General features: G+C 48.9%; 1 protein-coding gene across 2 annotated transcripts in view; it reads right to left on the bottom strand.

The window, feature by feature from the left end:
* Window positions 1-13,413, bottom strand: part of ERCC3 (ERCC excision repair 3, TFIIH core complex helicase subunit) — a 33,332-nt gene extending 19,919 nt beyond the window's left edge. Inside the window, exons 1-9 of one of the 2 annotated variants that reach the window (XR_011428674.1) lie at window positions 13,282-13,411; window positions 12,726-12,931; window positions 11,821-12,057; window positions 10,084-10,133; window positions 9,518-9,653; window positions 9,173-9,337; window positions 8,499-8,703; window positions 6,425-6,739; window positions 1,598-1,782 (exon numbers count right to left, since the gene is read on the bottom strand). Coding sequence is in view for 1 of the 2 variants with exons in the window: in XM_023622674.2 (XP_023478442.1) it covers window positions 1,598-1,782; window positions 6,425-6,739; window positions 8,499-8,703; window positions 9,173-9,337; window positions 9,518-9,653; window positions 10,084-10,133; window positions 11,821-12,057; window positions 12,726-12,931; window positions 13,282-13,309 (1,527 nt within the window). In the remaining variant the exon portion in view is untranslated. Of the gene's footprint in view, window positions 1-1,597; window positions 1,783-6,424; window positions 6,740-8,498; window positions 8,704-9,172; window positions 9,338-9,517; window positions 9,654-10,083; window positions 10,134-11,820; window positions 12,058-12,725; window positions 12,932-13,281 lie in introns of both variants that reach the window. The other variant, XM_023622674.2, reaches the window with a different exon arrangement.
* Between the last annotated feature and the right edge of the window lie 742 nt (window positions 13,414-14,155).

The raw sequence follows: 14,155 nt of genomic DNA, 5'->3' as shown, positions 1-14,155 counted from the left end.
ATAATACTCCATTATACATCAAACTGCGGTATTTTCGTACAATGGAATTCTACAGAGCAATTCAAAGGAATGAACTACAGCTATGCACATAATCAGAAAAACACGGGGGCAGCCCGGTGGCATAGTGGTTAAGTTCACATGCTGCACAGTCCACTTAGGCAGCCTGGGGTTCATGGGTTTGGATCCCAGGCGTGGACCTACACACCGCTCATCAAGCCACACTGTGGCAGTGTCCAACATACAAAAAATAGAAGAGGCCAGCCCAATGGCACAGCAGTTAAGTGCACACATTCCACTTTGGCAACCTGGGGTTTGCCAGTTCAGATCGCGGGTGTGGACATGGCACCACTCGGCAAAGCCATGCTGTGGTAGGCGTCCCACATATAAAGTAGAGGAAGATGGGCACGGATGTTAGCTCACGGCCAGTCTTCCTCAGCAAAATGAGGAGGACTGGCAGCAGTTAGCTTAGGGCTACTCTTCCAAACAAAAAAAAAAAAAATAGAGGAAGAAGCACAATTGTGAGCTCAGTGACAATCTTCATCAAGCAAAAAGAGGAAGACTGGCAGCAAACGTTAGCTCAGGGCTAATCTCCCTCATCAAAAAAAAAATAAAATACATTAGGCAAGGAATAGAAATACTGACCAAAAGACAGAAGTCATACGAGAACATATATAACCTGATTCTATTTACATATATATAAAGAAAAAAAGGCAAAGCTAAACGACATATGTTTAGGGAACTATAAATAGGAAGTAAAATAACAGAGAAAAGAAGAGAATGACAAACCTAAGTCCAAGATGGTGGTTAGCCTGGCAGGGGCTGGGGGTGGAGCCCGAGGGCCTGAGGCCGCACAGGCTCTGCAGTGCCCTTTCAAAAGATGGGGGTGATGATGAAGATGCAACTAAGGGGTAAGGAAGCTTTTTAACAGAGCAAGTCTACCTGCACAGGTTCCCCACACTCACCTTTACCCAAGTGAACCCTTTCTGCCCTTTCAGGACAAAGGCCACCCTAATCTAGCCACTGAGTGACAGTCATTTTATGGCGCCAAAAAGGATTTTTGTTGTTTCTTCTGAGAAGACTTACCTTGAACATGTATCTTTAATACATACCTGTGCAGGTATCCGTTACAGAACAGCAGTGGGAAAATGCATTCTTAGAAATAAAATCATCAAGCCCACAGGTGCCTTCTTGGGGCATCAAAACCAACAGGCTTCGGCACTGGGGGTGGCCTGGGTGACTGCCCACACAGATATACTCAAGAATCCCTCAGGGGTGAGGGTGGGCAGGAGCACCCTGAGGTGCTCACTCCCAGAAAGGAGGAAGAGCATGGGCTTTGAAGCCCAGCCAGCCTGAATTAGGATCATGACTTTACCACTCGCCAACTGCGTGCCCTGAGCAAAAGATTCTGTCTCACCGTCCAGGAAGTGGTAGAACACTGCCCACCTCAGCGGGGGACTGAGGGTACTGCATGAGGGGGCAGCACGTGTGCTCAGGTCTTGACCTGTCCATCTGCCCATGAGGAATTCACCTGACCCGTTTCCCCTTAACCAGGAAAGAGTCTCTCCCTTGGAGACTGTGCCAGGAAGGGGACAGCTACCTCGGCGCACTGGACTTTGGCGATGTAGCCGTTGTTCTGCAGCTCCATCCAGTTGGCTTCATAGAGCTTAGGCCCAATCAGAAAATTTAAGTCAACAATTTTGTCATCTTCCCGCACGAGGGTTGCGGTCAAACCCAGCTTGCAGTGGGCCTGCACGATGGTGAGCACCCGTCGGAACATCTTGGCTGGGGAAACAATCAGTGCATTCACATTGTCACTTTTTTAAATGCTCAAGTACCACACACAGCCTGTGATCTAACACCGGCCCATGACACTACATGGGCTACCCCATGGGGTCTCCAAATCACGGGAACCTGGCTCCAGAGAAGAATGACTAGGCGAGAACACTTCATCATCACTTTTAGACCTGTTCAAAAGAAGGACGAAAAGGAGGACAAGAGGGGGAGATGGCTTTAAGGAAGCTCCAAGTTAGCGAACCCCAGCATTCTCCTCATAACAGCTAAGCTATCAGCTGGAGCACAAATGGTAATTTGAAATATGATCTACAACACTTAAAATGCCACTGAGCTCTAAATTACACAAGGAATTTGCTCCCCCTGAGACTCGTACCCAGGTTACCAGCAAGATGGTTGGGTATCTGGGGGATCAGAGGAACAAAGGAGCCAGATCTGCTCAGCTTCCCACCATCTTCCCAGAAACCAAGGAGAAAAGGGGGAGAGGAACCCCCAGACACCCCTGCCCACCTCAGCAAACTGCCTCCCAAACTCTCCCAACTGGATTCATTCTCATCAACCAGCCACTTTGTCTTCCCTTCTTTTGAATGTTATAATTCCTTCTGATTTACTGAACTAAACAAACTTATAAAAGGGTATGAGCTATTCATTTTAAAAGACTCAATGTGAGTTTCCATGGCTTACTTTTTAAAAATTCTAATACTCTGAAGGAAGGTTAAAATGTCTGAATCATGCTTATCTTATAACCCAATTAAAGGTAAGGTTAATGATACTTCAGAGAGAGACATAATCTGAGGAAAGAGATCAGACTGAACCAAAACACAAATGAAAAACATAAGAACAGTAAAATAACAGAGGGTTGTCGAACCCCAAGTAAATGTCCGGACCTTACGGAGTTTCACATACTGAAGCCTAACATGGTTTGCACATACACTTGGAAAACAAACAAACAAAAAACTGGTATCAGGGTTGTCTCCAGACTGCGCCAGCTCCAAAAAAGGGTGGCCAAGGACCTAGACCAGGATCCCCATGTCGGAAGGACATGGCAGCCAAAGCAATGGAGCTATCAACCCAATGTGGGCCCCAGGGAGCCAGCACTGCGGACGGCCCAGGGATTCCATCAACACAAGGGAAGCATGAGTCAGGACCCCACCTGGACACTGCAGCCAGAAACAAGTCTTCCCTGTGGCTTCTGCCCTGCAAACCAGTCACATCCAGCTATGACATTCTCTCACTGCCATCCATAATGGCTGTCACAGGGGAAGAACTCACATGCAATGAAGCGCACGGCTCCATAAACTTTTACACAGGTACGTACCTGTGAAACCCCTCAGGTCAGGATACAAGTGTTCTCAGCACCCAGAAGTCTCTCCTCTGACCCCTCCAGTCAATACCAGCACTGTCCCTCAAGGGAGCCACGACTCTGACTTCGGTCATCAGAGAGGAGGTCTGTCTCCTTTTTGAACTTCATATAAATGGAATCAAGGTACAGACTTTTTGCGTCTGGCTTGCATCACTGGATGTGATGTCACAGTTGTCACTTGACATTGATCTCTGTGATTCTTTGACTCTCTGTCCCTCCCACTTTGTCTCCAGTGCCAAGCACAGTGCATAGTACTTAATGGGTTCTCAACAAATACTCGTTAAAATAATGAAACTGGCACCGTGCCTTGTATGCAGTAAGCACTTAATATACACAAGTACTGTAATAAGAATATCTTATAATATAATGACCTAGTAAGGCTCCTTTTGGAAGATCTATAAAAGAACACAGCAATCTTCAGCATATGGGATAAAGCTCAAAGATTTACCATTCTATCTAATGCAACATGGTAAATGTTTAACAGTCAAAAAACTTACTCTGATTTGCTAGAATTCCCTTATTTAACATTTGTTCTCTGGCCCAGTGAGCATGGCCAGGCCATGAGGCTTACAAGGACTGAACTCAAAATCCCTTAGAGCTGTTTGATTTCACTCTTGTACCCAGCCACAGACAAAGTGATCCTGTGAACAGAGGAGACAGACAAATGGACACACACGGTGGGTGTGAACTGTGTGGGGTACGCTTCTACATCCCCATCACCAGACAACCAATCCTAAGCCTGGCTGCCATGCTCTGGGACCTGGGAACAGAAACAGACACTAGACACAGACTCAGGCAGAAAGCCTCAAGCCTTCCCAAGCTTCAAACACAGCCTCCGACTAAACTGCTGTAAAGCAATTCCAAACTCATTTGTAGGAAATGATTCTCTGTATCAGCAATTTCTAATCCAAGCAGACCCAGTAAAACTGACTCTCTTCGGGGGGAAGGGGGGATTGGTTCTATAAATTTTAACACATTTATAAATTTGTGTAACCACCACCATAATCAGGACATAGACCAATCCATCACCCCAAAAAACTCCTCTGTGCTCTCCCTTTATAGTCACCCTCACCCCTGGCACCTACTGATCTGTTCTCCATCACTGTGGTTTTGTCTTTCCAAGAAGGCCTGGCAAAGGCAACATTCACTACGTAATCTTTTGAGAGGGCTGCTTTCACTCAGCACACTGCCTCTGAGACTCATCCCAGTTGCTGCAGCAACAGTGTGTTCCCGCTCACTGAGTAGTGCTCCAATGGATGATGGACCAGTCCATCCAGCACCCACTGACAGGCAGTGCAGATGTGTCCAGGTCTTGGAGATTATGACTAGAGCTGCTACAAATATTCATGTACAGGTTTCCATGTGAACCTAAGTCTGCCTTTCTCTAGGATAGATGCCCAAGGGTGGGACTGCTGGATCATATGGTAATTTTCGAATAAACTGCCCCACTTTTTCAGAGACACTTATATCTCGCAATTCCTCTGGCAACACATGACAGTTCCAGCTGCTCTGCACTCTGGTCAGTACTTGGTATTGTCAATATTTTTTATTTTAGCCACTCTAACAGGTGTGTAGTGGAATCTCATCGTGGTTTTAATTTGCATTTCCTGAGGGCTAATGATGCTAAACACCATTTCAAATGCTTCTTGGCATCTGTATATTCTCTTTGGTGAAATGTCCATTCACATCTTTTGCCCATTTTCTAACATTTTTGCCATTGCCTGAATGTCTAACAAGCAATCAAATTAACACGTCAAAAGCCTAATTCCTGATCATCACTCCACAAACCTGCTCCTTCTATAGTTTCCCATCTCAATTAACGTCCACCCCATCCTTCCAATCGTTCAAGCCAAAAACCTGATAGTTGGCCTTGATTTCTCTCTCTCTGATCCCCACATACAGCCTGTCAGCCTAACCTCACAACACACCAGAACTAGGTTACCTTCATTCCTACCAGTTCAAGCCTCTTATTGGGATCCGCAAACAAAACCATCTGGCTGCTTCTACCCTTGCTTCCTTCAGTCTATTCCCAGCACAGCAGCCAGGGTGATCTTTTTATAGTGTTAAATCAGATCATGTCACATCTGCTCATCCCTCCAATGGCTTCCCACTGAGTGCCCTCAGAGTCCTACAGGAGGTGCCCCACCACTCTACCTGCCTGCCCCTCTCCGACCTCAGCACTGACTGCTCTCCTCCACAGCCCCCTCTGGCCATGAGGCCACCTTGCTGTTGTCGGACTCTGCCAAATACCCTCCCGCCTCAGGACTAGCACCCAAGACCCCAGATCCCTACCTGGCTTGCTGTGAACATTTCTAGGTATCTTCAGGCATCCAGAGGTGTGGAGGAGCTCTCATTACACGGAAAAAAACAGATGCTAGGGCCATTTTGACTACGCTATGTGAAAATGCCTCTGATTTCATTTCATTCAGAGTAATCTCTAATTTACACTTCTTAATTTATCAGGGAGCTCCCTTAATTTGTTTTATCAAGAAAGGTTTGCCTGGAATACTACTTAGCAATAAAAGGAACACACTATCAATACATGTTACAACATGGATGAACAAATATGCAAAGTGAAAGACGCCAGGTACAAGAAAATACGTATTATATCATTCTGTTAATATATTTCCACAAAAGGCAAGTCTATAGAGACAGAAAGCAATTCAGTGGTTGTCTGTGGCTAGCGATGAAAATACTGACTGTAAATGAGTATAAGGGAGATGTTTTAAAACTGGATCATGCTGATGGTTGTAAAACTCCATAAATTTACTAAAAATCTTGAATTGTATACCTAAAATGGGTGGATTTTATAGTATATAAATTATACCTATATAGCCGTTTAAACAAAGGATTGCCTGCAACATATGGAGAAGTACAGCTTTGATAACATATTAGGGATCGATACTTTAGCCTAAAACAAACACTACCACTGCAAGGACTTTTGGGAGTATTCCTAGCTCTAGTTTTCACAGAACTATAAAAAAACGAGTGAAGGGTAAGTTGAGCTGCAACAAGATGCAGGTAGAAATACCATTTTCTAAATGCCTACTCCAGGCCAGTGATTAAGGAAGCTGTGAATGCCTGCACCCATCCACCACCTGCCCTCACCAACTCCACCCCTCCATATGCTTAGCACTTATTTAAAAGCTTGACCCAGGAAGTCTTTCTACCAAGATGGGTGTGCTACACAGCAGTCTCTCCCTCAACCCAACAACTGGAAATCATTTTCTGTCCACAGTGAGTGGGCAGCTCAGCTCTCAGCCTGCATACCTGGTATGGTGTGCACTTCGTCCAAGATCATGAGGCCCCACTCCTGAGTTTTGAGCCACTCCATGACTCGCTCAGCCTCCCAGGACCTTTTGGTGGTGTGGCCCAGCATGGAATAGGTGCTAATGGCAATGGAGCAGCCTATAGGCTTGTCCTTGGCGTCAGAGGTGAAGCGGCAGATCTGGCTGTCATCGATGGTAGACCACATCTTGAACTGGGCTTTCCACTGCTCCACAGACACAGCTGAGTTGCCCAGCACCAGGCAGCGTTTTCTGACAGTGCATGCAGCTGTCACACCAACAAGAGACTTCCCCGCACCTACAAGAAATCAAAGAGCGTCCTACCCTAGGCCAGGTTGAAATGAAGGATAGGGACAGACAGAATGACTCATCAGCACGCAAATCTAGGCAAATTATCTGTAACAATCCTCAGCTGACAGTGTGAGGCACTTAATGCTCCAGAGCTTCTGTTTTCTTCTTTACAAAATGGAGATGCCCAATTCACACATAAATGTGAGAAATTAAGAGACAAGTGCCAAGCCCTACTGTAACATGTTACATGCATCTTGTTTAAATGCTGAAGACTCAAAACAAACCAGAGATAAGAGACATTCTATCGCTGTTTTAAACAGGAGAAAACTAAAGCCGAGGTGTAACTTGCCCAAGGCCATGGGAAAGCAGCACTGCTGGGCACTGCCGGGTACGGTGTGCACATCCGGCATGAAGGAAGGACTCAGCAACAGACGGCTGATTACACAACAAACTGCGCTGAGAACTCCGGAACGTACACTACCAGCAGACAGAAAAGGAGAAATTCCAGGAGCTCCCAAGTTTACTACCATCCACCATTTGAAGATCAAGATAAAAATCAAGCTGCTCCTGAGGCCGGCCTGGTGGCGCAGTAGTTAAGTTCGCACGTTCCACTTCGGCGGCCCAGGGTTTGCCAGTCGGATCCCGGGTGCGGACATGGCACCGCTTAGCACGCCATGCTGTGGCAGGCGTCTCACATATAAAGTAGAGGAAGACAGGCATGGATGTTAGCTCAGGGCTAATCTTCCTCAAAAAAAAAAAAAAAAAAGATCAAGCTACTCCTCTTTAAACAGCAAGTCTTCCTTTACCGGGAATGTGCACCAAAACCACCCAAGGAGCTTTAAAAAAAAAAACCCTGAAGGCACAGGCCTCTCCCCCAGACATTCTGCCCCTTAAGTTTGGGGTAGGGCCCTCAGGTGAATGTGTTGTGACCACTGGCCAAGGACCTAGGCCAGGACCTGACATGACTTAGGACAAATGATATCAGACAGGTGCCAAGGGGGCTGCTAGTGCCCCTTCTTGGATGTGCACACTGTAGGCTGTCAGGAACAAGCAAAGTTTCTGTGCTAGGTGGCCTCCAAATACACATAACTCATGAAACAGACTGCACCCCAGTATGTAAAATAGCACCCTCCCCCCACATCGTCTAATCCTTTACCTCGCTTTCTTTTTCTTTTCTTTCTTTTTCTTTTCTTAAACTTTCTTTTTTTTACGATTGGCACCTGAGCTAACATCTGTTGCCAATTTTCTTTTTTTTCCCTTCTTCTCCCCAAAGCCCCCCAGTACATGGCTGTATATTCTAGTTGTGGGTCCCTTTGGTTCTGCCATGTGGGATACCACCCGAGCATGGCTTGATAAGTGGTACTAGGTCCCAGCCCAGGATCCAAACCGGCGAAACCCTGGGCCACCGAAGCAGAGTGAGTGAACTTAACCACTCGGCCACAGCCCCCTGCTTTATTTTTCTTCACTGCCCAAGGTTTTATACATTGCTTAGCTGATCTATTTACTATCTCTCTACATCCCACCAGAATGAGCACCATGAAGGCAGGAATGTCATTCTATCCACCATTATATCCCAGTGCTGAGGCCAGAGCTGTGCACACAGCAAGCACTCACGTACAAGTCAAGTCATGGATCAGGGAGTCATCTGACCCTGGCTGATCCCTGGCCAGGTGTGAGGTAGAGAAAGGCACAGAGGGAAAGCGGAAGGCAGCTGGTAGATCCAGACAAAAGAACCTGGCCATCTTCTTCATTCAGGTGTCACATACCACAAGGAAGAACAATGACCCCTGAGCGTGCACGCCCATTCCCAAACATCTTCCGCAAGCTCTTCTCCTGATAAGGTCTAAGGACAGCTGTGGGTTTCAGGTCAATGTTGATATCAGGGTTAACAGAATCATTCCGGAAGTCGTATTCTGCCAACAGAGGGTACTCCAGGTGGATGCAACGTTTCTGGAGTTCCTCAATCATTTCCTGGGGAGTGAGCATGAAGGTGATTTTACAATCTTATTAAGGCCGAAGCATGCTCATAAATAGCACATATTCTAAGGGGCCTAAATGGTCAAAAAAACAAGTTTATCTAGACTTTTGCAATTTCAGATCTTGCCTGATAACAACTGGGTTAAAGCTGGAAAAGCAACTCAAACTAAGGACACACACAAAATTAAATCCCATCAGCCACCAAAAATGCCCCTCAGGCAGCATTTCTCACACCTCCCCAGGAACTTGGGAAGACTCACCCACCAGGCTGAGGAAACAGGACACTCAAATCTAACTCCATCAGGCAGAAAGATGCTATGGCTCAGAGAAGCCGTAAGGGAGACAGCAATTTGGGAAGAGATGGGGATTCCCTTCTCGCACACAGACTACAGAGTCCATGGAAGACTGGACCAGCTTCTTTGCCAGCTCAGAGAAGGAACCAGAAGGAGGTACGTTCACTAACCTGCTTGACTTCAAAAGATACTGTCTGTGTCTCTTCTTCTTCTTCCTCATCTTTGTCCATTTGCTCATAAAAGTCAAACAGGTCTGTGGGGATGTCAGATTTACCCTGTGGATCTGTCACCCGGGAAGTGGAGGGCCCACCGCTGCCTTCAGCAGTCTTAGCAATCTGTAAGAGAAGGGCAGGATCTGGGCTTGTACGCGACATTTAACCCTACTGTTACCAAGCGAGAGCCGAAGCTGCAAAACCTCAGGGCAACTAGGTTGCAAATGCTGGACTAAAGCACGTGAGAGCGCTGAAATGCCAAATGCTCCCACCCCACCAAGGGTGACCCAGGAGCCCACATACGGCAGATTTGCTTGTGAACGTCTCTGTGATGAGCTCAGTAGCCTCCCCCTCGGAGTTCCTCAGCCGGCATTCCCGGATCACTGGATCCTGCAGAAGATGCTGGATGACATCGGGGTGGGAGCTTTCAACAAAGTACCTACAAGAGAGGAGGAAGGAGGTGCCTGCTAACCAGTACACCATTTCCAGAAGGTTCCATTGCTCTTCAATTAGATGATGCAAAAATAGTGGCCTCATGACTCTTTCCATTCTCTTGCTCTCCCACAACTGTTTGCCAAGTCTAAGCTACAAGCTCCTGACCATGATATAACATACGAAAGTTATGAGCGGAACCCCACTTGGAAGTCAAACATGCAGGGGTCTGAGGCCCAGCTCCACTGCTAAGGGAAACACAGTGTCCAGTTAACAAATTTCCAGTTTGGCCACATCACTTCACTTATTCCTTTTATCCTCTTATTCAGGGGAGTAGGTGTTGGTGCAGAACAGACAGGCCACAAATGTTAGCTACTCACCACTTGGTGTGCAGGGGGTAAAAGTGCCTTGGACGGGCCTGCCACAGAATCCCTTACCTGTTGTGCTTGAGGACCAGCTTGACTTTTCCATAGCTGACGGTACACAACTGCAAGTGACAACAGCAAAGAGGCAAAATTAGCAATATGTAGCTCACTCAGCACATGTTCACTCCTGGGCCCATCTTACTACCTACCCACCAAGTGAAGCGTTCATTGTACTTTAGGAAAACCCAACGTGCGAACCTAAAGGGATTAAAGCTTCCTGAATTGAGCTTTTCTATTACCCTCTTCTTTACAAGAGCAAAACCTTCCTCTTGCCTGGCTAATTCTGATGTACATACCACTGCTTACAGTCTTTCTTTTATTTTCCCTTTCCCTTTCTTTTCCATTCCCACAGGCCCCATCCTAACCCAGAGGTTCAGCCTGCCACAGCAGCATGACCACAGCTCCCAGCACAGAGCTGGCACAGAGCACGCGTTCCGGAACTGTTTGCTGCATAAATTAAATGCAAAGCCTCCTAGCCTCCTCACCAATGCTCCTATTTCCCCAACCAGAATGTAAGCTTCTTGATGGTAGAGAATACAACTTAAATCTGCCCGGGGCCCCAACAATCTTTAGGAAGGGATGCAGCAGAGGCTGTGTGGCGGCATGAACACTCACCACTCAGACCTCGGGCTGCTGCCTGCCTCCACTGCTGCCCTTCGGGATCCACCATGGCACCGCACCAACACCTACATTCCTACAGCAGCCGCCAGCCACGACTGAGCACAACAGGGTGCTGATGCGGGCTCATTTCAGCAAGGTGCAGGCCCTTCTCTGAGGCACCCTTCCCCACCACAAGAAGACAGAACTGTCTCCAGGGCTCCTGCCAGCTTCTCTGAGATTGGCTACATTACTGTGCTGGATGCCTATGGCACTCGTCTTCTGCCACTGCAGCCTTGGGAGTCTGAATCCAGCTCCCTTTAGATCAGCAGAGAGCACCGAAAGCCACTGTCCATCTCTTCTGAATGGCATCCACCTGTCCCTCATGGAACCCATGCACTTCAATACCTGAAGTTCTTTTAGACTTTCCCTAACAGAAACTGGTGACTATTTGGTGCAGGTATTCAGCCTTAGATGGAGTTTACTACCCGTATTAGTCTGCTGGGGCTACCACACAGAACAGCATAGACTGGGTGGTTTAATAACAGAAACTTATTTCTAGAAGTCCACAATCAAGATGCCAGGGATTCAGTTTCCTGTGAAGGCTCTCTTCCTGGCTTGCAGAGGGCTACCTTCTTGGTGTGTGCTTACATGACCTCTACCTTGTGCGCGTGTGCAGAAAGCAAGAGAACGCATGTGCCTTCTGGTGTCTCTTCTTATAAGGACACTAATCCTATTGGATCAGGGCCCCACTCTTATGACCGCATTTAACCTGAATTACTTCCCTACTCCAAATACAATCACATTAGGGGTTAGGGCTTCAACATGAATTTTGGAGGGGACCCAAATCAGTCCATAACACCATTCACTTTGTGCTGTATTCCCAAATAACCCTGGCCAGAATGGGCCTAAATTGGTACCCCCGCGTGTTAGTAGCCACTGGCTAAGAGCAGCCTAGCAGAAGTACGGCCTCAGCAAGAACACAAGGCCGGATCCAAAGGAGCAGCAGTTGGGGTAATCTGTTACTGTGCTCCCCACACTAGCTCTGAATGGTATTTTCACGACTGCCACAGATTAACAATGGGTAACACCTGTCTCAGCTACTACCCCATTGACAAGGAGCGCCAAGAGCCAGCCTCAGCCTCCACTTGCCTTAATAAACTGAATAATCCCATCAGGGACTCCCGTCTTGCTGAGCTTCCTGAGGTACTCAGTGATGTCACTGGTTTGCAGTCCCACGCTGACAGCTGCATACAGGGAGTAGGCAGTTAGTTTGTACTCATGCACGTGGGTTGGCCGGCACACTGGCTCTGCAATAGCCACCAGGAAGTCTTGAGCATATTTGTAAACCGGAGAGAAGGCTTCTAAGAAGATGTGGCCATCAGGAGCCTGAGAAACACCAAACAGACACAACAGACAAGGAATCTAATGAGATGCAGAGACTACTGGAGTCTTTCGCATATCATCATCAAGAAGGGATACACTGCCCCAAAAGCGATCTCTAAGGGATCCATCACCAGCGATACTTTTGTAAGCACTTTCAGTCAACTGTGGGGCCTCTTACTCAATCAGATACGAGGAGCAGAGAGAACAGAAGCAAAGGTTTCCAAAGTCGGGGGCTGCTTCCCACTACTCTTCACAGGGAAAGGCCGCCTTACTGGCTCTCCTCAAGTTCCCTTTGGGCTAGATTTCAAATGAATGCGGAACATTAATTACTCCAAATGAGCAAAAAGCTGCCTACCAAATATATAGATGTCTCCGTTAATTTCTAAAAATGGAGCATTAAGATGTTACGTAACAAATGTCATTTATTGGGTAGATAAAATTCCCCAAACTGCGGCAGAACTGGCGAGGGAAGGGGAGTAAAGGGAGGGGTTGGAGACGAAGGCAGCGCGGGTCTAGCCGTGCACGTGCGCCACACCCCTGCTCATTCCCGCCCGCACGGAGGCTCCCGCCCCGGCACGGAGGCGCCCTCCCAGGCAGCTCTGACCGGCGCCACCCCGCATCTCTACATGGGCCCAAACCCTCGCGCCCGGCCTGGCTGAGGGCCTGCTCACCACCCAGAGAGGCCGCGAGCTGTGGTCGTCCTTCAGCGGCATCTGCAGCCTGTAGTCCTTGGCCCCATATTCATCCACTTTGGTGCCGGATTCATCCACCTGCTTCCCGGCCGCCGAGGGCACCGCCTCCTGAGAGTCGTTCCCGGCGGCATCGTCCTCCTCCTCCTCCTCGTCCTCGTAGTGCCGCTTCTTGGACTTCTTCTTATCTGCAGGTGCGGACACAGAGGTGAGCCCGGCAGGAGCCCAGGGTCCCCTCCGCACCGCCCGGCGGCATTCCGGTGGAACCTGGCCGAAGCCGGCTGTCACCAGCGCCGCGCACTCCTCGCCAGGAGCCAGCCGCAGCCGCGGGCGACTCTCCCTCACACCTTCCACCCGGTAGGGCGCGGGGCTGCCCAAGGGTCAGGGATCGCCCCCGCCCCGCGGCCCCGCGGGACACAGGCGTGCAGGCCGCGAGAGCCCGCGGGGTCGCACGCCGCCGAGCAGCGCGGAGCAGCTGCCACAGGACGGCGGGGACGGCGAGCGAGGCAGGCCCGGGCGCGCCCCCGCCGCGGCTCACCGCGCTCCGCCCGGTCTCTCTTGCCCATGGCGGTTCCAGCGTCAGACCCCCGGCGCAGCCCGCCCGTCGCCGCCGCAGCTCTCAGGGAGGCTTCCGCTTCACACCGGAAGCTCTTTCGGCACCTACACAGGAAGTCCCGCCTCTGCGTGCCGTGGGGCGGGGCGGGCGACCGAGCGTGGCGACTGAGCAGGCGGCGTGGTGTGAGCCTGCTGCGGCACCTTTCTCCCACTTCTTTGCTATAATCAGTCAATGAGAGACCGGCTGAGCACCTGTTATCGTCGTCCCAGCAGTGTTTTAGCGGCTGGGATAGGACAGTGAACAAAGTCAAGTGCTTGGCCTCCTGGCTGTTAAATTCTAGTAGAGATGTGAACAGTAAGCAAATGCGGTGTTAAGTGCTCTTAAGGAGAAATCAAACAGTCCGCAGTGACAGGCAGTGCCATTCTAAATGGAGTGGTCCCAGAATACCTGTGAAGTGGTGTTATTTGAGCAAAAGACGTGAAGAAAGTGAGACCGTGTCCTATGTGAGAACCAGGGAGGAGCAGTGCGGGCACAGATGTGAGGCCGACACAGGTTTGAGGTCGTCGAAGAGGAAGCTGAGAAGGAGCAGTGTGGCTGGGAGTCGTGGGGGAGAGAACATAGGACAGTACGTGCAGTGTTGTGGTTCTTAAAGTGGGGTCCCCTGGCTACGTCGACGTCATGTGGAAACTGGTTAAAACTGATTAGAAAGGCGCAAATGCAGAGTATCTGCCCCAGAAGATTCTGATGCTCAAGTTTGAGAACCACTGATGTGGAGTCTTGCAGGCCATTGCAAAAACTTTGGATTTTATTATGAAATGGGAACCTACTGGAGAGGTTGGAGCAGAGAAACGGTAAT

Source organism: Equus caballus, chromosome 18, assembly GCF_041296265.1.
Source record: "Equus caballus isolate H_3958 breed thoroughbred chromosome 18, TB-T2T, whole genome shotgun sequence".
Classification (NCBI taxonomy): domain Eukaryota; kingdom Metazoa; phylum Chordata; class Mammalia; order Perissodactyla; family Equidae; genus Equus; species Equus caballus.
This window is presented reverse-complemented; position numbering and strand designations above follow the sequence as displayed.